This window comes from Acanthochromis polyacanthus, chromosome 7, assembly GCF_021347895.1.
Source record: "Acanthochromis polyacanthus isolate Apoly-LR-REF ecotype Palm Island chromosome 7, KAUST_Apoly_ChrSc, whole genome shotgun sequence".
Taxonomy (NCBI): domain Eukaryota; kingdom Metazoa; phylum Chordata; class Actinopteri; family Pomacentridae; genus Acanthochromis; species Acanthochromis polyacanthus.
This window is the reverse complement of record NC_067119.1, coordinates 7,169,214-7,194,005: the sequence shown is the minus strand read 5'-3', so window position 1 is coordinate 7,194,005 and position 24,792 is coordinate 7,169,214. Positions and strand designations below refer to the sequence as shown.

Sequence of the window (24,792 nt, the reverse complement as noted above, 5' to 3'; positions counted from 1 at the left end):
CAGCATGGGGAAGTTCAGCTCTGTTTCTTCGCAAAATAAGATCTGTTAGAAGCTTGGTTATGGAGAAACATTGCTTTGAATTAGACAAAATGTTAACTTCTTCAAGTATTGGTCACTTTGATAATGTGCCGCCTTGATCTCTTCAAGAAATATTTGTTTTTTTCGAAGTTAAGTAGCTTACTGAGAGCGCAAACCTGCATTCTTTTTGATGTATTGACTACTGAGGACTAGTTTAAGCAGGAAACATGCTAACACAGACCGTCAACTGGGATTTTGTTGTCAGTATTGTCAATATCATTCATTAATAGTTATTGAAAAGGCTCCTAAAGCTAGCTCGCCAGCTTGTCAACTGTTTCAGGACAGGACAATTTATAATTCTTATGTAAGACATAATTGTGCTGTTGGGTTTTGTTTAGTGGTTGCTTTTAGGATTGGTCAGTTGGCTGAATATATCGGCTATTAGCGGCTGGTTTTTTTTTTTGGTTGAGTGTTTTCTTTTGAGGTCAATTTTTGTCATTTTATTGGTCTGCCTCACTGAGAATTCAACTTGGGTAAATGGTTAACTTTAAAACACAATTTAAAGCAAACACTTACAGGAACTGGCAGCTGTAGTTGCATGTTTGTGGAGGTGATCAAATTACTGCTCTCTGCAATTAGGTAAGTCCTAATTTCACTGTAACAGGTATTCAGATGTTTGGTGTTCGTGGTTGCAAAATCAAAGAAAATCCCAGTTTTTGCATCAATACAACAGCATCTCTGCCTCTTATCTCTGCAGAGTTGGTCCGAACAGCAAAGGCTAGTTAGCGACTATGAGTCACCCAAGAATAAACAGACTTGGCTTAGATCCAGAGGTCTCCCTGCCATTATTTGGAAATACAGATATGGAAGGGTACCACAGCACTTTAGCAGCAATTGCTCCTCCCACACATGTTTATATTCACAGTGTGCACAAAGAGGAAGTTATACCAGCTGTAAATGGTAAAATATCAGAAGATCAATATGTGGCAGTCACTTTTGATATTGTTGCAGTCTGCCAAGAAATCCATCACTCTGTGGGAAACGCTGATCTGGCGCCATCGGGCTCTTTCAAGTAGTGTTCTATACCTCTGCAAATACATCGGCAATCACGGCTTGTTAGATCTGATGATGACCAATTGGAAACATTTAACATTTTAGCCAACTGTAGTGGCTTCCTTTTTTAGAAAGGTGCATATTCATGTGTCAGAGTTCACTGAAGTTTAACTAAAGCGAAAGATTCAAGTGAATTTACTCTCTCTTTGTGAATGAATCTTCTTTTAGCCGGTTTAAAAGAATGATTTTTAGAGTTTAAAGTCATTATTTTAGGTTTTTATTGTCAACAAATCCTTTCAACTTGGAGCTTAAGGAATGTTTTTGTAGCTTTAGCTCTGAGAGTAAGCGCAAGCTTTTTGGGAGTTCATTTTTCACAACTTAAAAAACAACATATAATATGAATGTAAATAAAATTGTGAAATACAACAACAACAAGTTTCGATGTTATGGACATGATTTGTCGTGAAACATAATGAGCAGGTGGAAAATTCAAAACGGACCTTATGTAGAACCCTTTTAAGCAATTTTTAAAGCTGCTTTAATGTGTCTGGTCTAAACCTACATATTTTTTGTTTGCACAGTCAGTTGCTACCTTTTGTTCACGTCTGGGTGATGACACTGGTCAGGAGATTTTGATCAAACTGAACGGCCGACTGCTTCTCAGAAGCCAAGCGGTTTAATGGTTCAGATAACATTTTAAATGGAAAACACGCTATCTATGGAGCTGTTTCATGCTCGTCTTGCGGTTGAAAGCCGCTGAATGTGGCAGGTGTCTTTTGTTCCCAGGACCTGGACCATGACACAGATGGAGACCTTGGAGATAAAAATCAGGCTCCTGAGGGAGTCCTGATTGATTTTGAAAGTGAGCTCCATAAATACATGACCTGTTACTAATTTAAAATCACATCTGCTTTGTAATTTTGTAGGAATTTGGCTGTAATTGTTGGTTATTTATGATTATCACACTTGTTCTTCATGGGAGATGAGCGTTGTTTCTTTATTTTGATGTAAAAATAAGGGACTTGTAAGACTTCATGCTGCTTCTAGTAATTCTTGTCATTCTGCTGATGTACAGCTGAACCTAAAAAGCATCCGAAAGGATGTTGATGTCCTCAACCGAGGAAAAGTTTGTTGTTCATATTTTGCTTAAAGATAAGCTGGGGAAGAAAGCAAAAACAGGCTACCAGGGAAAATAACAAACCAAGAAGTATGTGTGGGTGTATTCCTGCTGCGTCTGACCCTGAAAGAGTTGTTTTATCTCTGAAGCTCTCTTTCATGTGTTTTCCAAAAAAATGTCCTCTCAGTCAACCTGAACTTGGAGCTGTGTCCTTAAACTGTAGGGTCCTTTAAGCTTTCCACAAACAAGCTTCTTGCTCATAAATACCACAATGCATGATCATAAAATGACAAAAATGCAGTTTCAACTTTTTCTTTGTCTGTACACATCCTGAAACCTAAATTTATAGTTTTTGAGTGCTGATCATTTTCATTTTCCAGAATAACGTCTTTAAATCTCAGTTTGGCTCCCTGTGTGTGATTGTACTAGTATATAAGGTTATATGAAGCTGTATCTTCTCATCCTGTACAAATATTGCATCACTTACTGAGTTTTCCAAAGCTGCAATGCTTCATTCTGACATAAACTCACTGCTGCTCTCTAAAGGGCATCCTATACGGTGTTTATTCTGCAGTGAATGCTTAAAGAAGTTCTAAAATTCCAATTCATGCTTTCTCTGCTTGCAATGGTCCACATGGATCTGTCTGCAGACATCTGTGTGCAGCAGAAATTTGTGACAAGATGAAGAAAACAAACGAAACCCAAAGCAAATACTTGTTTGTAGGGTGAGGCTTTGCAACGAGATGTACTGTCATCCACACCTTTTATCATTCATCATTAAGAATTATTCAAAAAGTCACAGTTGAAATTTGAAGGTACATGGTGGGAAGTTACAAATTCTGCAGAAATTCTGCGCTATGTTGACTCACTGAACAACAAACTCTTGTCCGTAGAATCTGACACACCTCAGGAATAATCTCCAACATGGTACTGCAGCCCAGTCTGTAAGTATCCTGTAAAAAGTGCAAAGTCACAGCCTTTCAGAAACATCCACAAGAGCTTAGTTTGCTCTCTTGGCTTCGATATGAGAGGCAACGTGACTGTCTTTGTAGCAGACCAACATATACTTAGTGTTGTTTGAATGGAATGTTGTGCACATGGGGATACAGAAACCATGAACTGGTCAGCCGGTTGTAGTTTTCCTCTCCATAGTCGTAATTCAGATTGACTAAATGGTTGGAACAAGTTGATGCTGTCAAATGATTTAAACATCTTTAAAGCTATTTACGGGAAAACAAAATGGAAGGACTGTATGTCAGAGAGTTAACTAAGGGGAGAACTGTGCGACATGGATTTCATAATGTGCAGCAGGTCAAAGTCATTTCTGCTTTGTATTTCTGCATCAGTTTTGAAGCTTGCCCAGTCAAGTACAAAATGCAGAATGATCCATATCCATTTAAAATGACAAAGATGTGCTGTGATGCTTCAAAGTGTCACAAACACTCTGCATTATCCACTGCATTGCCTCCGCTACATGCAGTACAACCAGTTGCATGCTTGCGTGACAACTTGCAACAAAACAGTGTCTCCCACTTGCAGCTTTTGGTCGTTGTTGGTGCCGGAGCCTCTCTACGCATTAGTGGAAGCCCACCACCTCCAGCATCCCTCCGTCTTCCTCTGGCAGTAATCCAGCACAGTGTGACTCATTAACACCATAATTGGTCCAGCAGCTCAAGTGTCTGGGGCAGAGCAGAACAAAAAAAAACGTCTAATCAATGCACACAAAACATTCCTGACACAGTTATCTGTTCAACCAGCAGGATGTCAGTGCTGCAGACACATTAGCACAAATACCACAGATTAATGTATGTAAAGGGGAACATGTGGATGTACAGTATCAGTTATTAGTGGTTAATGAGCTTGTAGTTTCTTTTTAAGGTGTTCAGTGTCTGTTGGTTCAAAGTTCAGTGAAGCCTTCCTTGCTCCCCTTCATGCTGTCATCGCTTTAATTAGCTTGTTCTTCATTGTCTGGCTGCTGTCAGAGAAGGGCAGCGGAGGATCTCATTGGTCCGTCTCCAAAAGGTCAGCAGAGTGGGCTCACTTGGCACAAAAGCAAACATGGGAGCACTTAAGATGGGGAATTTCTCCCACAATGCCTCTTTGAGCGAGTTGACAACACAAGTGAAAGCGTTGGGGAGTGACGGTCTCCCACCGGAGCTACAGAGTTGAAGCACTTGTAGATGAAGCTGTAAACATGATGCAGACAGTATATGCCTAATTTAAAGTGGATTTTCCTTTTCTGGCTTTTGTCATGAAAGCTAAAGGCTGGATTGTGCTACAGTGTGTGTGATGGACGACCTTAGCTTCTCAATTTCGTTACAGCAGTTGGTCAGTGCTGTCTTGTCTATTTTTTTCAGACACGCTATTTGGTTTTGCTTAATTGAAGTAAATTTAAGGTAGCTGGCTAGATTGAAAGTTTAGGTAGAAGTGTAAGACAAATGAACTCTTAGTGCTTTTATTTCATTGGAGAGGCGCTTAAAAGAGGAATGAGCATATCACAAAGTTGCAAACGGACTCCTGCATTCTGTTTAACTTCCAAAAATACATTTATTCATCACGTGTGAGTGCAGGAGTCTGAACGTTCTTAATGCATTTGACAAAACTCAACACGTTTACTTAAAATCACTTCATGTTTATTTTGACAGATTTGTAAAGATTGATAGCACGATGGGTGAAATATTTATATTAAAATTTGATATGATACATAATCATAAACCTGGACTGCCAAAATACTTTTAGTACCCATTATATTAAGGTTATTATGTAGGTATAATCTGTTGTAGTTCACTACTGGAAGACCTGCATAAATTTATAAAAATGTAAAATATTCAGTTATTTGACCTTGTTCGAATTGTGTACTTTTGCTGATGGATTATTAATATTGTTGTTATTTTGATCCTAGTTAAAAGTGGCAGACTGCATTATATAGAGCAGTGTTTATAATTTTTTGTTCTTCAAAGCTGCAAAGAATAATTGACTATTTGTTAATAAATTGCCAACTTTTTTATAATTAACGGGTCAGTATTTTTTCCCTTTTTTTGGCATTTCATAAACGGCTAATCACTTGAGATAAGAATCGACAGTAATCAAGATATGCAATTATAGATAATCATGGATTTATTATGGCATAAGAGTTGTATTAAATTACTTTACAGTGAAAAAAGTGGCCAGGGAGTGTATGTTTGTGTAAAGTTGCCTGTTGTTTTTCTACATTAAGATATGCATGTTTGGTCAGTGTTATGCTTTTATTTTCTCTTATATAATAACACCGGTTACCCGTTGTGCTCTGTGGACAAATAGATTTTTTTTTTCTTGTGGAAATGCTCAACATAAATCTAAATGACACCAAAAGGAGCAACTTGCACCGTAGCAGGCTGCTCAAACTGACAAACTGCAGAGACATTTTGAGTGTAGATTTAATGGTGGCCCATAGAGGAGGGTCCCCTGCATGGAGCTGTGGGTGGTGTTAACCCGCCCATCGCTCCCCTCCGCCTTAGTGACTCCACTCAAGAGCTAAACAAACAAATGGCTCCAGCTTGTCCTTGGTCAAGTACAGGCTGGACGGAGGAGGACATGTGGGGGAGGAAGACAGTCTGAATCGGTTTAAGGGGACAGATGAAGAGACAGAAAATAGGCCAAACCAGACTGGTCAGGTGATTCAGGAAGAGGATGATGGAGAGAAGCAACAGCAGAACTAAAGACGCAAAATGATGGATTAATCCCCAGAGGATGCTTTTGTAGATCGGCTGCTGTTTGGAAAGCCAGGTCAAAACTCAACTCTTTGTTGGTAAGAGAAGCTTAAAGAGTTGTGCTGTGTCTTTATTAGGTTTCCCTGAGGGCTTTAAAACTCTTTTGAAGATGCGCAAAACGGTTCAAAATGTCTAAAAAAACATTCATTATTATATAATCAGTTTTCCCATCTGGACTAGAGCTTCTTGGATGACTACTTCTTTAATCAAACAGAAAAATGAATCAGCTGGCGTTTTGTTTTTTGAGTTTTATGTCATTCCACTGCTGGGGTTTGAACCTGTTGCTCACACAAAAGAAGCAATTTTATTTACCAGAGACAAAACGGACCTTTTAAAATGTATCGATAAAGTTCAGTGAAACTAAAAATGTTTCTAATTTAATTTGCTTTTTCATCTGGACTAGAGCTTATTGGATGGTTACTCCAATCTGGCAGAAATTCAGTCAGCATTTTGATAAAAGGTTAAAATGTTAAATAAGCCTTTAAGTTGCAATATTTCGTGGGTTTTTTTTGTATTTTGTGTGACTATCTCTGGGGCTTGGACCTGTTTCTTGCACAAAACAAGCAATTTTTATTCACAAGAAACAACACAGAAGTTCAAAAGTTCAACATCAGGCAACATCTGCTGAAGAATTAGGTGTCTCCAAAATCCCAAATTACTCTTTCAGATGTTTTATATCATTGCACATTGATTATCTCTTTGATTTGGACCCATTGCTAGGATAAGATGAGTGATTTTATTGACCAGAAACAAGACAAAAGTTGAAAAATCTATTAAGTTTAGTCACATGTTAAGACGGTGACATTAAAAGTGTTGGTTATTTAATCAGTTTTCTCTGGTGGAACTTGTTGGATGGCTTCTTATTTAGTCAGACAGAAAATTGAATCTGGTAAACAATTATTGGTCTCTAAAATAATTAAGCCTAATTAAGGATTTTTGCCTTTTTTTATGTTTTATATCATTGCACAATAATTAAATCTGCTATCTGGACCTGCTGCTGCAACAAAACGGAAAATTTTATCGATCAGAAACAGATCAATGAATGAAACGATTAATTATGCAGCGGGTTGCTTAATATATTAAATAAAGCTGTTGTTCAGTTTGGGACCTAGATTTAAGATCTACTGAGGCATTTTACAAGTTAGATGACTTGCAGATGACTTTTCTACTGTTGCTGGTGTTGGAAATGCACATTTTTTCAAACGGAGCCCCACGCTCTTTAGATCTGAGCCGTCTTTTTCCCCTAGGGGGCGATGTTGTCAGCAGAAGAAATGAATGTGTTCAGAGGAAAAGCTGTGCAGAGTTGTGTCCTGCACTGAGTGAATGACCTCCTAAATCTCTGCTCAAGGCAACTTCAGTGCAGTGAGCTGAATAGGCTGATTAATGATACACCGTACAGTGTCTGCGGTTAAGGGTAAAGTTATCCTTCCCTTTCTAGACCGAGGAACGGGGAGTGAGAACGGTGAAAACAAACCCTGGACGTCTGAGGATTGATCATTACCGCAGTGAAAGAAGAGCAGGAAAGTCTTGTTAAAATAATACCTGACAGTAAGCGGATGCATTATCCAAAGAACGTCCTCCAGAAGTAGTTAATCATGCAGATAAATGTCGTCTGTTTTGTTCTGTTAAATTGTTATCTCAAATGAGCCGACGGCTAAAAGTGATCGAAGCAATCAACAATGAGACAAGCTGGCCAAACTTTAGTTGTAGCATGTCAGAAGTAGCTGATTTGGCTGCAGGCGAAAAAACTAATCTCCGGGTGATAAATCTGCCACATTTTTATCCCACCAGGCGATGATCCAGCTGCAGAAGCATGTCAGAGTAATCACAACCACATCTTCAAAGAACTCAGGCGAAGATACCGTGGAATAAAGCAGCGTGAGATACTGATGATGTTTTTATCATCTTCCTTTCACGTATTTTATTGCTGCCTTTGAAGTCTCAGCTTCACTTGTTCGTACATCGCTGAGGAAAGATGGAGGGAGTTTTCTGTTAGACCTGCAGATTTTTGCTGCCGTTCTGTTTGCATTCGACAGTCTCGCGCCAAATTCTTACGACTGAACCTCTGGAGAGCAGCTGTCAAGATAAATGGTGGAACCAGATAAAGCACATTCCTAAAATAGAGCAACAGCAGGCAAAGACACCTTTCTGAAATGTGCCCTCCTCTGCTGAGTTTACCTAAGAGGAGACTAAGACATAAATGGATTCTCTTATTAGACTGATGCATTTAAAAGCACCAGTACAGACTTAATGCATGCAGTTATTTGCAATGAAAATAGAGGCCGGCTTCTTGCAAGTGTTATCGTTTCCACTTGTTTCTCTAATCTGAATAACAGTCTGAGGAAAAACCGAACAAAAACACTGACTGATGAAAAGCACATTCTCCGTTTTCTTTAGCTATACATCATATGAAAAGTGAAGAAACTGTAGTTGTTGTGTTTAGTCTTTATAAATATTCGAAGATTTCTGAGCCAGAGTTACTTTCATGCTTTGAGAATTTGGTTTCTTCCTATCATTTACCAAAATTTTTGACTATTTAAAGTATATTTAAACTAAAGAGAGGCAGCTCTACAACAAAACTCTCATTTAACTTCCGAAAAAAAATCATGATGCTTTTTCTTTTTAATTAATTTCATATTTAACTGTGAAATATAAGCGCTAAGGAGTCTGACCTTTTTTTTTTTTCTTTTATTTATTTGATCCATGGGACATTGCACAAATAAACATTAACCCCAAAGGGAGAGATGCATTATGCCAGGTTATAGCACGAATGCTAATTTCCACCTGTAGTCCCAGAGTAGGCAAGGACATACATCAACATACATGAGCATAACAAATAAACATTTCCCAACATTAAACGCACAGAAACTCATAAAATTAAAGTCCAACGACTCTACAAAAGATACGACCACCAAAGCACTTTCAAAATCATCATTAATGGGTACAAGATTGACCCAAGAGCAACCATCACTTCAGCAAGCGTGAAAACTCACTGAAATGTGTACATTTCAAAAGCTCCGTAGGTAATTTGTTCCATTGGTTCATTGCAACGTATGAAAATGTTGCTCTTCCAAAAGCGGAGTCGAGTTTTCTTATAACACTCGCCCCGAAGAGATGTCCGAGTGTCTCGAGAAGAGACTTCATAACACAGAGGGATGAAAGTCTTTAGCGGTGGTGCAACAGTACCATGAATTATCCTAAACAATAGACATAAATTAGAAAATCTAATACAATTTTCAAAGCTTAAAATACCATGTTTAATTAGAATTTTGCAGTGATGATATATTCGTGTTTTTTTTAATCATGAATTTTAAGAGAAGTTTTGTATAATGATTCAAGAGGCTTAAGAGAAGTTGCACATGCCTGTGACCAAATTGTCATACAATATCGGAAATGTGGAAAAATCATTGCATTTAAATACACATATGATGCTTCAGTGGTTAGCGAGTTTCTAATATACCGATAAGTTGAAAGATTAAATTTTAAAGTGTGTTAGTCTTTTAATATGTTTCTTAAAATTTAAGTTCAGATCAAGAATTACACCTAGATACTTGTATTGTTCAACATTTTGAATAGGTAGACCTTCTATCATGACATTGGGACAATTTTAAGATTTAAAGCGATCATTTGGATCATTTTTTCAACATTTAAAGTTAAGCAAGAATTTTTTAGCCAATTTGAAACTTCTCATCTCTATTGTAAGTTTTTGAGCCACCTCTTCCACAGTATTACCATGTGTATACACAACAGTGTCATCAGCATACATTATTATTTTGGCATTGCAGATCTTTGGAAGATCATTAATATAGAGAGTGAACAGCAGTGGCCCAAGAATAGAGCTCTGCGGTACACCTATACTGCAGGCTTGCAGTGGAGATGTTACATTACCTCTGGAATCTATGGAGTTATGTCAAAAGTTAAAGTCACTTTATGGAAAATATACCCAACACAGTATCAAGAGGAAAACGCCACTGCTAAATTGCTGTCATACATATCAAAGATTGCAGTATTGTAGAAGGATGATTGCACAAATTTCTAGACTCTTAAGTAGCTGCAGTGTGGCATTTTCACCCTAAAAGTTTAAAACGAAGTAATACTTAAATTGAAATGAGAAATCAAAACACCTTATTTATTAAAATGCAGGAAGTGAAAAAGGTCATTTCAGTTGCTGTTTACTTAAAGTGAATACTGAACTTGTGCTAAGAGCAGAGGATCTGAATATTTCCTCTTAGCCCTGTCTGACTTATTTGAGTGTAAATGTGTGGTGATTTCAGTATTTCTGGTTTCCAGTCCTTCAGAACCTCCAGCGTTGTCGTCTTTCTTGCTGTCTGTGCGTTAACTACAGGTTAACCTGCTCCAAGCCCACAAATTAACCTCTGAGTAAATGACCTCCTTTTGCTTCTTCTCAATCCAACCTAAAGCTTTCCCACATTTGCAAAGCATTTGAACTGCTGCTGGATTTTCAGAAGTGCAGTGTGTTGTAGATTTAAAATTCAGCTGGATTTGGGTCTCCCTGCATGTGTCTCCCAGATGGCTCAATGTGAAGCTCTGTAATTTTCAATCTTTGCTCAGAAGCAGGAAAATTTATGCTGAAATGCTCCAAATAACAAGGATCTGTTTCCAAGCATCTATTTCCAGACACAAGCTGCACAAATTTATTGAAAGAGATAAAATGACGTAGAAATAGTCAGGAATGAATGATGTTTGGGAACATAATGACCGTAGTGTATGTATAATTCCCTTTGATTTCCATAATTATAGTCTTAATTGAGCAAATGCTTGTCGTTCTTGAATCCTGTGTTTATCCTCGTGCACGAGGCCTGTGGCTGCAGTGGAGGAAGAATAGCAGTGAGTTGAAAGTGATAGGACCAGAAATAACTCGATGTGTGATTATACAGCAGCCGGACAGACTGAAGGTTGACTCATCATCTGACTTTGTGGACTTCTGTACTGATTTCAGGCGACTTGTGAACAATCAAAAGCGTCTTCCCGATGGTTTTACGAGGAAATTAGGCTAATATTACATTTTTGGAGCTGCAGATTTTGTTTTTCTTGTTTTGGACCCATTTGTAGAGGTACAGTGGTTCTTTTGAATGTTTTGCATGCAGGTTTTTAACTTTTAGTGTGCATTTTTCTACAGTGGCTACAGACAGGAGTGTTTTCTTTTGGGATTTGTGCAATCTGTCTTTAACGCTCATTACTGTTGGATGCAGTACAGAGAACAAGCTACTTTGATTTTGCTTTAGAACATTATTAAGATGGTCATTAACCACAATAGGCTGATTATGACGCAGGTTTAGTTGTACCGGTTAATCTTATCATTATCTTGATTATTCCATAAATTCAGCTTTGTCAAATGTCAAAGTCCCAAATAACGTCTGTGGTGATGTTTTGTGCTTGGTTCAGTCTACGCAGTATTCCTGTCTGATACAATACTCATTGTGAGACCAGATTTGGTGATTGTAAAGTCACATTTTGTCACCATGACTTGGCATAAATCTGTATTGGTCATGAGTCATCAGAAAAAGAAGTGGCATGGACCAAACAATGGAAAAACAGGAATGTAAAGATACAACTATGTGTGGTATCAGTAGTTGTGTACTCAGAAAAGCATGAAAAAAAAAAAGAAAAAAAAGAAAAGCCAGCTGTGGACAGTCTGGGTTGTCTGGTTCCTACATGTCCTCCTTTTGGTGTGAAAGTCATCATACCAATGCAAGAAAACGTTGAAAAAAATAACTTTGTGCATTTGTTTTTGTCCTTTGCTGTCCCAGTCATGGTATTAGTTGTTGTCCATTATACTAGCAGATGCTCAGTTTTCCTTTTCTTTTATGTCAGGCTATTTTTGTGCTAATATTGTGTAGTTGAAATGTGGAATTTCTATGTCTGTATCTAAATATGCAAAAATAATCGGTCTATAATGATATAAAGCAGTTAATATTCACATCTGAGAAGCCATATGCAGGCATTCTTTAAATAACCAAAAATCAAAATAATTTTGGTATTGTACTTGCCAAACCAGCATTACATAGTGCTTTACAGTGAACAGAAAAAACACAATAATATACAGTCATACATGTAGGAATCAAACAGTGACTAGTGAAACAAACATGAAGTAGAACACAAATGATAGAATATAAAAGGATGGGTTGATTTAAATTCGAATTAAAGTAATATGAAACAGTTTAAACCACAAAAACTCTAATGCAGTATCATTTAAGTACAACGTACTCATACAAACTCTAAAAAAAATCTAATAAACTATACAATATAGTTTAAGAAGACAGATGTGAATGAATATAGATGTAAAAATGAATTTGATAAGAAAACCTTTTGGTACAAACAAGAAGTTTTCAGATCCACTGTTTACTGCTCATTAGCTAATGTTTGTGTGCTAAAACCTGAAAATAAGATGGTGAATTTGGTAGCAATACATCTGCTGAACATTAGCCTGTTAGCATTTAGCTCAAAGCTCCACTGAGAATAAAAACAACAGCCAATAGGTGGATTAAGAGATCTGGATCCTGCTGCTAATTTTCCACTGTGGTCCTAAAATCATTCTGTAAAACTGTTGATGGGTCACCACAAACTCAAAACGAGGTCTGTTTTTACCCTATCCGCCATGAATTTTAAATAAAACGTCTAGAAATGTGCGCTTCATTATGAGATTAGTGGGAAGACGTGCTGTTCTCCTTAATGGTGGCTCAATGAGCTGCTAGCATGGATGTAGACTGCAGCTAAATTCTCCTTTCTTTCATAAAATGCCTCCAACTTTATTTGTATTCACTGCAACATCAGAGCAGACAGTTTTATATTAAAGTTCTGCTGGGAAACAGCCTCCTCATCCTCCCTGAAGATGGGAAGTCTTTACTTTGAGCCAGATGTAGCTGGGAGCGTTTTCTTTTCTGCCTCTGACCCTGCGACTCCTTCTCAGGGGAAAATACCACCCTCCTGACAGTAAACTCATAAAGTGGAAGACACAATCCTTTCATTCCTGCGTGTTCCTGCCTCCTTTCCGGGATAATTGAAAGGCTTTGGGGCAGCTGAACCCAGCGGCCTCACGCGGCACTTCAAAGGGAAGCGAACCGTCGGACAGAACAGTACGAGGTCAGCGCTGCGACCGTCGCTGCCAAACGGTGGAGAACGTCGGCGCTGAGGCGTTTTTCCTCGCCCGGCCTTCTCCACAGTCGGCACAGCAGCTTCTCCTCCAAAGCTTCAAAGGCATTTCCTAATGAGGCCCAGATGCAGAGCCGAGACGACAAGTAGCCACTGCTTGTTTTACAGTTGACAACATCCACACATGTACGCATCAGCACACGTATGTTACTGCCAGCACTGAAACATACAGAGTTCTGGAGGTCGTGTTCTTCTATTCCCCTGCTTTTGGAGGGTTTTTACCGCCCGGCAAAACTGCGTTTGCCGGAAGGTATTGGTTTCACCTGCATGGTCTTGCTTGCTTGCTTGTTAGTCTGTAACACTTTGGTTTCCGCGCGATAACTCCATAAAATATTGATGTAGCCTCACCATATTTGGTACACAGGTCTACCATAATAAGACACAGGTCAAGTTCGCATTTGGTGACCATGACCTCAATTTCAAGGTCACAGGGGTCATCTTTGTCTCTGGGCGGTCCAAGTTTGGTAAAACTTCTAGTTTGTTTCTATTTTCTTTTAACAATTTACTCACCTGTTTTGATAAAATGCACAGAAAAAGGTGTAAATTTACAACTTAAAAATAGGCAAAAGCTGTACATGATGTCTATATTAAAAATTAGTATTTATATAAATAGTGATTTGTTCTTTTACAGTGTTTGACAATGAAAGTACATTATTTTTAACTATATTCAAATCAACTTTTTTTTAACAGATGTTTGGCATTATTTGAGAGAAAAATTCTGCCAGGCAGGGTTGAAAAGTGTTGAATAATTTTTTTAATTATTTTTTTATTTTACAGATTTTCCTTGTTTTGTTGAATTACAAATGATATCCAGTAAAATCATATGGAGTATTGCCATAATTTATTTGACTGTAAAAAAATGTCCACAACAAAATATATTTTTTAAATATATATTTATAAATACTAATTTGTTCTTTTACAAACTTTTTACCATTAAATTGCACTGTTTTGCTGAATTTAAATCTGCCAAAAATCTTATTTTTTTTTTAACATTTTACAGATAGAAAAATAATGTAGATTATTGAAATTGTTTAAAATGGTGAATAATTGTTTCAATAATTTTTTTATTTCACAGATTTTCTGTGTTTTAAATTACAAATCATATCCCCATATAACCAGAGTTTTAACATAATTTACATGTGGACTGTTAAAAAAAATAGTCCACAACAAAAAATCTGTATTTTTACAAAAAGTAATTTGTTCTTTTTAATTTATTTTTTTTTCCATTAAGTTACACTATTTTTATTTTAAATCTGTCCAAATATTCTTTTTACGTCTTACAGATGTTATAAAATCATTTTAAGTGTTAAATAATTTTTTTAACAAAGACCAAAAGTCCACATCATAAAATCTGTGTTTTTAGAAATTATTAATTTTACAATTTTTCACCCTAAACTTTTTTTTGCTGTATTTATACCAACATAAACTATTTTAAAAAATTTGATAAAAACATGTATATTTTAGGATTTAAAAAAGGTGATAGCTGTTATTTTACCTTTTACATGTCATTTACAGTCTCTAGTTGTGTTAAATTATAGTTAATATACAGTGAAATCTCATCTTAAAAAGTATTAATTTACATTTTGACTGTAAAAGCAATTGAAGAAAACAATTATAACAAGTCTGTATTTTTGCAAATGGTAATGAATTTTTTGTCAGCATAGTACTATAAAATTACATCCTTTTACCATGTTTAAATCAGATAAAATATAATTCTGATATACACTGTTATTTTTACAGTTTTTTTAACCCATTTTTTTCTTCTGCTGCCACATTTACATCTTTTTGCATTTTTTTTTTACAGGGTCAAAACGGTTACATCTGTAAACCCCAGAGGGATAAAACGCTCTACTTGCTGCTCACATATTTTGTTTTCATGCTGCTGAGCTTCTTCTGATGCTCCAAATAAATAAAAAGCTTCTCTTGAGGCTTTTTCCCTCCATTAAAGCTGCAGCCGCTGCTTTTATTAGGGGAAAAACAGCCCCGTTGAATATTCAGCGCAGCGGGTTTGAAGCCTTCACAGCTGAATGTTTCGTGCTGTTTAGTGTTGACACACAAATTACCAAAGCTGAAGTTCACAGTGGAAAATGTGAACGGTCGCACCACATCCTGACGAGTGTTTTTTTCTTAAGTGGGCCACTTTATACGAGTCTAGACGCACTGGATGGTGTTTAGGTCTGTGCTCATGTCTTCACAGGAACAGTGCTGATTGTTGGGATGTTTGCTTGACTTTGGGGAAGCAGAACTCCTCTTCGCCTTTGATTTTTTTTTTTTTTTTTCATGCTGTATTTCAGTCAACAAGAGGCAACCTTTAGCTACATCCACAGTAATGCTTTTTTTATTCTAAACTTCTGCTACCTTTACTCCTAGCATCTCTACTTTAGCATTTTAAAGGCTTTTGGAAACACTGCTGACCCTCAGTTTGAAGACTTTGGGGTTACATTCTAAGATTTTTGGAAAATACGACACAGATTCCTTTCTGCTTTGGCTTTACGGTCACTCTGTTCATTACCTGACTCATCAAACTCCTCTTACGTTAATTATTAACTCTGTCAGGTCATCCCTTCTTATTTGTCATAACATGGTTTAAAGGTTTATGATGACAGTGATTCATCTTTAGCCACTAAAGTTACGACCGGTTTATTTAATGCTCCTGATTTGTTTCTCCTCCTTCTCCTTTGTACTCAGTTTGGGTTGGCTAATTATAAAACTGGACAAACAAGTCACTAATTTGTGTCCTTGAGTAGCTGAATGATGAGTTTTACTTCAGTGCAGAGCTGCAACACTTCATCTGATGATTACTTTCTTAATTTCAATATAATAATGTTGATAAAATGTGTGAAAGGTGAAGCTTTAACCTGAGTGACAAAAGCAGGGGAATCTTACAAGTAGTAGGCTGGAATCTGGTAATATTTGGCTTTTTTAGCTGTAAAAATGACTCAAGCAGTACATTCATTATGCCACAATAGGAGAGAAGGTACAAAAAAAATCTGTGTTTGGTGTTTTTGTCGTCCAGTTGTGGCTTTGTTTGTCACGTCCGGCACTCATTTCTGAGCCTACGTCTGTCATGTTGGGCAATTTTTGTGCCGATATAGAGCGGTCTTAACCCAGATTTCTTGTTCTATCCATCTAATAATACCAAAAGATATTCATAGTATAACTGTATGACACAGAAAAGCAGTGAATATTTATTTTTTAAAGCCACAACACGGCACTATTTTGATAATAATTAAAATAATGTTGCAAAATGCTTTACAAGCAACACAAAAAACACACAGAAATGCATGAAAAAACAGGAATGTAAATTAAAAACAATAGATCACACAAAATATAGATGATTAAATATAAAACAATGCATTGATTTTAAACTTAAAATAGAGCAGTGCATTAAAAATGACTTAATCTGATGATTAATTGCAAATAGATTTTTCAATGTCTATTTTATTATACTGTGCTTTTTTTCGCATGTATTGTGAATCAATCTGTTGTGGCAAAGTGCTCCAAAATTCTTGAGAATACACTATTTATGTCCAATTAGCTATAAATGTGAGTGTTTTCCTACTTTTCGCTTGTGTGATTTTCAGTTTTAAACAATGACAAACAGAAAAGCAGCATGATGGACGGCTGTATTTGATTCCCGCAGCGGCGCTCCTTTGCATCTGTTTTTCTTTGTCATACACGCCGAGCGTCTGGTATCAAAATTAATCATTTAGTCGGGTGTTTTCTGAACGCGGCGGCACACCTCCAAGTAAAGAGCAACCTGACCTGAGACACTGCAAATCAGCCGACACACACCTGCAGCTCCTGTCATATTTATGTAACGGCTCCACCAAACGAGTTCTTCCGGTTCGGCCGATGTCGCTACCCCGTTTGTTTTTATTTTTCATCCCTCGGCCGTGTGGAGCTCGGATCAGATCAGCTTATGAGCGTCTTTGATCGTTTTCGGTTCGGAGTAAATTGTGGTGAGTTCTTTATCTTCCTTCAAGTGCTTTGGATTACTCTGAAAGGTCAAAGGAACAGGCTGATAGTTCGCTTTGCCGTGTTTACACAATGAAACTGCTGACTCTCTGAGCTGAATGATTGCTTCAAGACGCCAGAAAGCAGAATTAAAACCTACTGTGAGCTACAGCGAGCGAGTAGAGGTGTTATTAATATAATGACACGTTGGAGTTTTGGCTTTTGGCAGCGCTTTCTCAGCCACTTTAGGTCGACTGTGGTTCACACATTTGGAACTAGTGTCTTTTCTGTACAAACTGTCCCTTACTGAACCAGAACTAGAATGATGAATCAATTGGTAGTCAATTATTAATTAATGACCTACTATTTTGATTATCAGTGAGATAATTTTGGAGGAGAAATTCATTCCAGCTCTGTTGTTTTTCTGCTCTCTGACAGTTATAAGTGGGTATGTTTGGGCTGTGGACAAAACAAGACGTTCAAGGTCGTCGGCTTTGGAAAAACACTGATTATCACTTTTTGTATCTTATAAAGCAGCGACTAATCAAGAATGTTATCAAAAGATTACTTGACATTGAAAATATTAGTTAGTTCTAACCTTATAGTCTCTTAAAAATCATGAAATTAATATTTTTTCTAACATATACAGTGAAATAAAACATGTTTTTTCATGTATTTGTGGCCACTTCTTCCTACACAAGGACAGATCTGCACTGTCGAGACATTGTTGATGGTTTAATTGGTAGATAATTCTAATTTAGTTAACTAAGCATTGCATAACATTGCTTTTTGGTTGGGAGAAATACACTACCAGTCAAAAGTTTGGACACACCTTCTTATTTGATGCTTTTATTTGTATTATTATCTGCATTGTAAATTAATACTGAAGACTAACACTTTTTTGTTTACAACATAATTCCTTATGTACACACGTGGACAAAATTGTTGGTACCCCTCAGTTAAAGAAGGAAAAACCCACAATTCTCACTGAAATCACTTGAAACTCACAAAAGTAACAATAAATAAAAAATTATTGAAAATTAAATAATCAAAAACAGCCATTACTTTTGAATTGTTGATTAACATAATTATTTAAAAAAACAAACTAATGAAACAGGCCTGGACAAAAATGATGGTACCTCTATAAAAGATTGAAAACTATTTGACCAGAGTGACATGATTAACTCAGGTGTGTCATTTAATTGACATCACAGGTGTTTCCAAACTCATAATCAGTCAGTCTGCCTATTTAAAGGGAGACAAGTAGTCACCCTGCTGTTTGGTGAAAAGGTGTGTACCACACTGAACATGGACAACAGAAAGCGAAGGAGAGAATTGTCCCAGGACATCCGAAAAAAAATGATAGACAAACATCTTAAAGGTAAAGGCTATAAGACCATCTCTAAACAGCTTGAAGTTCCTGTGACAACAGTGGCTCATATTATTCAGAAGTTCAAGACCCACGGGACAGTAGCCAACCTCCCTGGACGTGGCCGCAAGAGGAAAATTGATGACAAATTGAAGAGACGGATCATTGGAATTGTATCCAAAGAGCCCAGAGCAACCTCCAAAGAAATTAAAGGTGAACTCCAAGGCCAAGGTACATCAGTGTCAGATCGCACCATTCGTCGTTGTTTGAGCCAAAGTGGACTTCATGGGAGACGACCAAGGAGGACACCACTGCTGAAAAAAACTCATAAAAAAGCCAGACTGGAATTTGCAAAAATGCATGTTGACAAGCCACAAAGCTTCTGGGAGAATGTCCTTTGGACAGATGAGACCAAACTGGAGCTTTTTGGTAAGGCACATCAACTCTATGTTCATAGACTCAAAAACCAAGCATACGAAGAAAAGAACACTGTCCCTACGGTGAAACATGGAGGAGGCTCAGTAATGTTTTGGGGCTGCTTTGCTGCATCTGGCACAGGGTGTCTTGAAAGTGTGCAAGGTACGATGAAATCTGAAGACTATCAAGGCATTCTGGAGAGAAATGTGCTGCCTAGTGTCAGAAAGCTTGGTCTCAGTCGCAGGTCATGGGTCTTCCAACAGGACAACGATCCAAAACACACAGCCAAAAACACCCAAGAATGGCTGAGAGAAAAGCGTTGGACTATTCTAACGTGGCCTTCTGTGAGCCCAGATCTGAATCCCATTGAACATATGTGGAAGGAGCTGAAACATGCCATTTGGAGAAGACGCCCATCAAACCTGAGACAACTGGAGCTGTTTGCTCATGAGGAGTGGACCAAAATACCTGTTGACAGCTGCAGAACGCTCATTGACAAATACAGAAATGGTTTAATTGCAGTGATTGCCTCAAAAGGTTGTGCAACAAAATATTAAGTTATGGGTACCATCATTTTTGTCCAGCCCTATTTCATTAGTTTGTTTTTTTAAATAATTATGTTAATCAACAATTCAAAAGTGATGGCTGATTTTGATTATTTAATTTTCAATAAATTTTAATTTATTGTTACTTTTGTGAGTTTCAAGTGATTTCAGTGAGAATTGTGGGTTTTTCCTTCTTTAACTGAGGGGTACCAACAATTTTGTCCACGTGTGTATTTTATAGTCTTGGTGTCTTCAGTATTAATCTACAATGTATAAAATAATTAAACAAAAACCACAGAATGACGAGGTGTGTCCAAACTTTTCACTGGTAATGTAACATTTGGTGCATTTACAGTTGTAGTCAGGGTCATGCAACACCTTTAAACTTTGGTCTCAGTGCTGGTTTTACAATTTTCTTTCCATCATCCTTGTTTCAGTCACACTTCTGATGGTATCTCATGTTCTAAAGCTCCATCACATTTTTAATTTATTACTATAGCTAAATTTTAGGAACTGTACCATCAGTCAAGCTACAATGTATGTCAGAAAAGTCATAAGTAGGTGTTTTACTCCAAATTGTTCAGCTCTAATTCACAGATTTATCTCTTTGGTGTTGCTCCAGTTGCCAGTAAGTTGTTTTACCGATTGGTTGTTGCAGCTGATTTACTAAAACTAAATAGTATTTTTGTATTTAGTGAGCATGTGAAAATACACCTTGTGGCGTTTAATTATTCTAATATGATCAGAAAGTGTTTTTTTTGTCTTCTTTTAAATAATCATTTTTCTGAAAGCCTCAAGATGTTTATATGTAAATATAATATTCTCATTGCAATTAGTTATCAACTAATGATTGCTTTTGTCGTTGATGAGCTGTCTTTTATTTTCTCGATTCATCAGTTAGCTGTTTGGTGAAAAATATCATTCAGTATTTCCAAAGATGACAAATGTCTTGTTTTCTCCCAAAGATATTCTATTTACTGTCATGGAGATGTAAACAAACCCAAAAATGTTCACATTAAAGAAGCTGGAATCAAAGAATTTTGCCTTTTATTTAAAAAAAAAAAAAAAAAAAAAAAAAAATTCATTGCTGACAACTATTACTTACTACCATTCAAAAGTTTTGGGTCACGTGGAAATGTTCTGATTTTTGAAAGAAAAGCAGTTTTTTTTTTTCAATGAAGATAAATTAAATGAATCATAAATCAAATCTAGACATTGTTAATGTGGTAAATGACTATTCTAGCTGGACATTTCTAATGGAGTATCTCCATAGGGGTACAGAGGAACATTTCCATCAACCATCACTCCTGTGTTCTAATGCTACATTGTGTTAGCTAATGGTGTTGAAAGGCTGATTGATGATTAGAAAACCCTTGTATAGTTATGTTAAAAATGAGCAAAGCAGCAAATTCTCGCACGTAGAGGAAGAATATTTGGGATTTGTGGTTAAATAAATGTTTCATCTAAATGTTTTTGTGCGTATCTTAGTGACTATAAGGACAAATACTCTATAGCCTGTTGTCTATATCTGTTAAATGTTTAAACGACCACAGTAAGTTTCTAGAAGTCTAATCTTGCTGCTCAGATAAACCTGATTAACTCGTCGTTTCTGTTGAAAGCTCATCTCAGGTAAACGAGGCGCCGCTGGCTCAGCTTGCTGAGATTTGTTGATTTTGTTTACTTTCCGTCTTCACCTTCAGGGAATCGCTGCTGCTCTGGTTGATATGTAACTATTGGTGAAGAGTCTTTCCACTGCGCTCTGCCGTCGGCCTCATTAGCTGCGTTTCAGCCGGAGACTGACTGGAGGTTGTTAACCGCATTAGCTCGTTAATGTGTTTCACCTGGAGGCCCAGCGGAGGGGTCACTTCTACCCAAACCGCCTCAAAGTCCTGTTTCCTCTTATAGGACACAGATCGTTTGGCTGTCATCTGAGGAAGTTGTCTAATCTTAGCCGTGAAACTTACCCCCCCCTCCAGCTCTGAGGGCTGCTGGGTAGAGGCTCGGTCCGAGGCTTCAGTCGTGTTTGCTACCTGCGAACTGCGGCAGGAAGTTAGAATGAGAGTTACAGGTAAGCTGCATGAGCTGAGTGTTGGGAGAGCAGATCTAAGTGTTGCAGTTAATTTATAACAACCAAAGAAGTGTGGCATTTGCTGTCAATGTGCATCAGATTCTGCAGCTGTTTAACAAGCTGGAGTAGCACAGTGTTTTCACTGAATCAGCCGCTTAAACGTTTGTTGGATTAAAGGTCCAGGAATGCAAACCGATGAGCTCCACTGACCTCTTTAAACATTGCATTGAAATCTTAAAAACTTTAGAGATTCCACCCAGTTTTACAAAGTTATTATGCAACACGCTGGAAGCTCGGGTTTGCAAGTATTATTAGAAATGCTGAAGGCTGAGGTGTAAATTATGAGAAATGTAGAAGAAATTCCTAAATATGTTTTCCAGAGAGAAAAACGGCAACAAAAAAGTGCAGACTAATCCTTTAAGATCTTAATAGGGCAGGAAGTTTAAGTTTATAGATGTACTTTTTCAGTTTTTAACTTTGAAAATGCACTTCTAAAGTTTCTATAACATCATTAATGTCACTTTTATATGTTTTCTTACTGTAGATGCAGCACAGGAAAATCCTGAATGTGCTTTTTAGAGCTGCAATTATCAGTTTATTAGTCAACTGAAAGACCACTGTTGAGCAGCTGACTGAATATCACTAACTCGTGTCTTACTTTTTAGGCAAAAACACTAAAAATCTTTGTTTCTTAAAATCAATTACAAGATTTCACTGCTTTTCTTGGTCTTATGTTAAACTAAATCAATTTTAAAATAAATACTGACAAAATCAGACAATCAAAAATAGATTTTTTTTTTTTGCTCTGGGGTACTATGATAGGATTTCTTTTATGCTTACTGATGTTTTAGAGACCAAACAATTGATTAGTTAAAAGAAAAACAATTATTGAGCAGCTGCTTTGATAATCACTTATCAGTTAATCACATTAATTGATGAATATTTTTAATGTCAGAACACGACTTTTTCTTGTTCTTGATTCTCAAGTACGAGAATTTACTGTTTTTATTGTTCTGACGTTAAAGAAAATTAGCTTTTGTGTTCATTTAACAAAAAATTAAACATTTTTAAATAATTTCTGTGCTCTGGGATAATGTGAAAGGGTTTTTTTTCATTTTATAAATAAAATATGACTATATATAGTCTATAAAAGTATATATAGTTTTATAGATCATGCAATTGAATTATTTATGTAGAGATGATAATTAGCAGATTAATCAGTGATTTAAAAATAGCCGTTAATTATGGCTAGTGGCAAGAAAAATCTGAAAAATATAAGTTTCTTTTTATTGTTTGTGTTAAATTTGTGTTTTGTTTTCTATGTGACAGGCTCATTAGGCCACAAATGCAAAATAATCTTACGTTTAGTTGATTTATATCCTGGTCTTTATTCATAGTTTTCTTACAAGCTTCCTGTGGAACGCTGAAGAATTCATGGCGTCCATATTTGTAGTTTTTCTGAGGATTTGCTGCTCCTTCCTGCAGGTTTGCGTTCTGGCAGCTCATGGAACAGGAAACCTGGGAGATGTTGGGTCAGTCCGGTGTGCTTTTTGTTCAAAGTTCACAAACATTGCATGAATTTGTCAAAAACAGCTCTGCCCGTCGGTTTATGTTGCTTCAACTCATCCCTAACAAAATCTAGATATACAATAAGATTAAGGGAGCAGCTGCATGGAAGTTGGCCATTTGTTTGTTTTTCTGTTTCTTCATTTTAGTTTCAGTAGCTTTGATCCTGCTGACTGGAGACCCTCAGTGTCAGTTTGGATCCAGATGTGAAACAGCTGCAACAACTTCTCACCAGAAACATCAAGATTCCGGTCAAGACAGTAAAGGCAAACGCCAGCATGACCTTTTTTCATTTATTGTTAGCATCTCTCTGACTGATTGTGGTGTTTTTACTGTAATATTAGTGTTTTTTCAGAGTCTGAACCTCATCCCTCAGTTTTATTCCTTTTCATCTTGGTCCATCTTACATTTCAGCATAAAACTTCAAAGGCTTTTTGGCGTTTTGCTCTGGAAAAAACGGCATTCTTCTGCTGTTTATTTGCCCTAAATGACCTAATATCACCATGTAAAATTCACTTTATAGGCCTCAATGATTTTTAAAAATAACAAATTAGATGTGCGGTGTCTAATTTTAATTGTGGAAGCAGGTCAGAGGGAGGAGGAGGTCTTCAGACTGCAGTCTATTTGGGTGTTGGAACAGTTCATCTGCTCCGTAATGGTTGGTTCGCGCCTCCCTTCTCCGTGTCACATCTATAATAGCAGCTCCTCAGAAACATCGGCCTAATGACATTGCTGCGCTGCTTTATTTAGTCGCATACTGTAAACAAGGATTTACATGTGCTGCTGCTGAGTGAAAGCTCTTCTGCAAAGTGGCTACTGACAGAACGACCTCACATGTGGCCTCGGACACATTAGCTGATCAGAGCAGAATACAACAGGTACAGGTGGAGGTCTGACATCTCTACTCAAAAGATGAACATAATTGCATATTCGGGTAGAGAACAGACCGTTGTTTAACGTGTTCCTCCCTCACTAACTTTTATTAAGTGTGAGGAAAAGTTACCAGCTAAGGTAGAAGTCGTACATGGCTAGAGGCCACTAGATGGCTGAAATCTCACTTTGGAAACCAACAATCAAGAGATCAGAGGGCCTGAGGTCAAAAGTCTTCAGGGTCTATAAAAACAACTCGGCTGTGTCGCCTTTGTGAACCTCGTCTGCATCTTTAGTCCTCCAGATTTAACAAACCGACCGTCTCTGTGGCCGTGAAGTCGACCCGTGTTGTCAGAAAACAGCAGCTCTTTTGTTCCTCTCATAATGTTTCCATTGGAAATGAGCACACTGGAGCTCTGTGCTCATAAATGTCAGATGCAAACACACCTGTGGAAAAGCAGAGGTCTGCACCGCCGCTCACTTTTAGTGGGCTTCAGGTCTAACAAAGAAACGCTTTTGTGTATCGGATCAAAAAATAAACGTCGGATGGAGGAATTTCATGTCGAACTTGGGATGAAGTTGTACGTTTTTAAGTCGTGCTGTAAGGTCAACAGGCTGTCAAAGTGATGGAGTCCTGATAAAATGAGAGTTTTCGTGTTTAAATTAGCAGATTTGTTTTGTTTTTGGGAGTGGCTGCTGACCTGTGTGCATCACTAACCTGATGAATGTCTCCTGTGTTTTGTCTCAGGCTGCAGGTTGCATGGTAGTCTGGACTTGATGCATGGCAGTTGCATGACTGCACTGAGTCTTGTTGTGGGACTGAGAACACACAGCTGCAGCCATGGCTCAAACCATGCACGTGAACGGCAATGGACCAGGTAACCAGCATT

At 37.3% G+C, this 24,792-nt stretch overlaps 1 protein-coding gene across 2 annotated transcripts in view; it reads left to right on the top strand.

Annotated features, from left to right (window-relative positions):
- kank1a (KN motif and ankyrin repeat domains 1a) overlaps positions 1–24,792 on the top strand; it is an 81,422-nt gene that overhangs the window by 21,418 nt on the left and 35,212 nt on the right. For both annotated transcript variants that reach the window (XM_051951068.1, XM_022195045.2), the window contains exon 2: positions 24,651–24,780. In XM_051951068.1, the coding sequence (XP_051807028.1) occupies positions 24,744–24,780 (37 nt within the window). In that variant the 5' untranslated portion in view covers positions 24,651–24,743. The remainder of the gene's footprint in view (positions 1–24,650; positions 24,781–24,792) is intronic.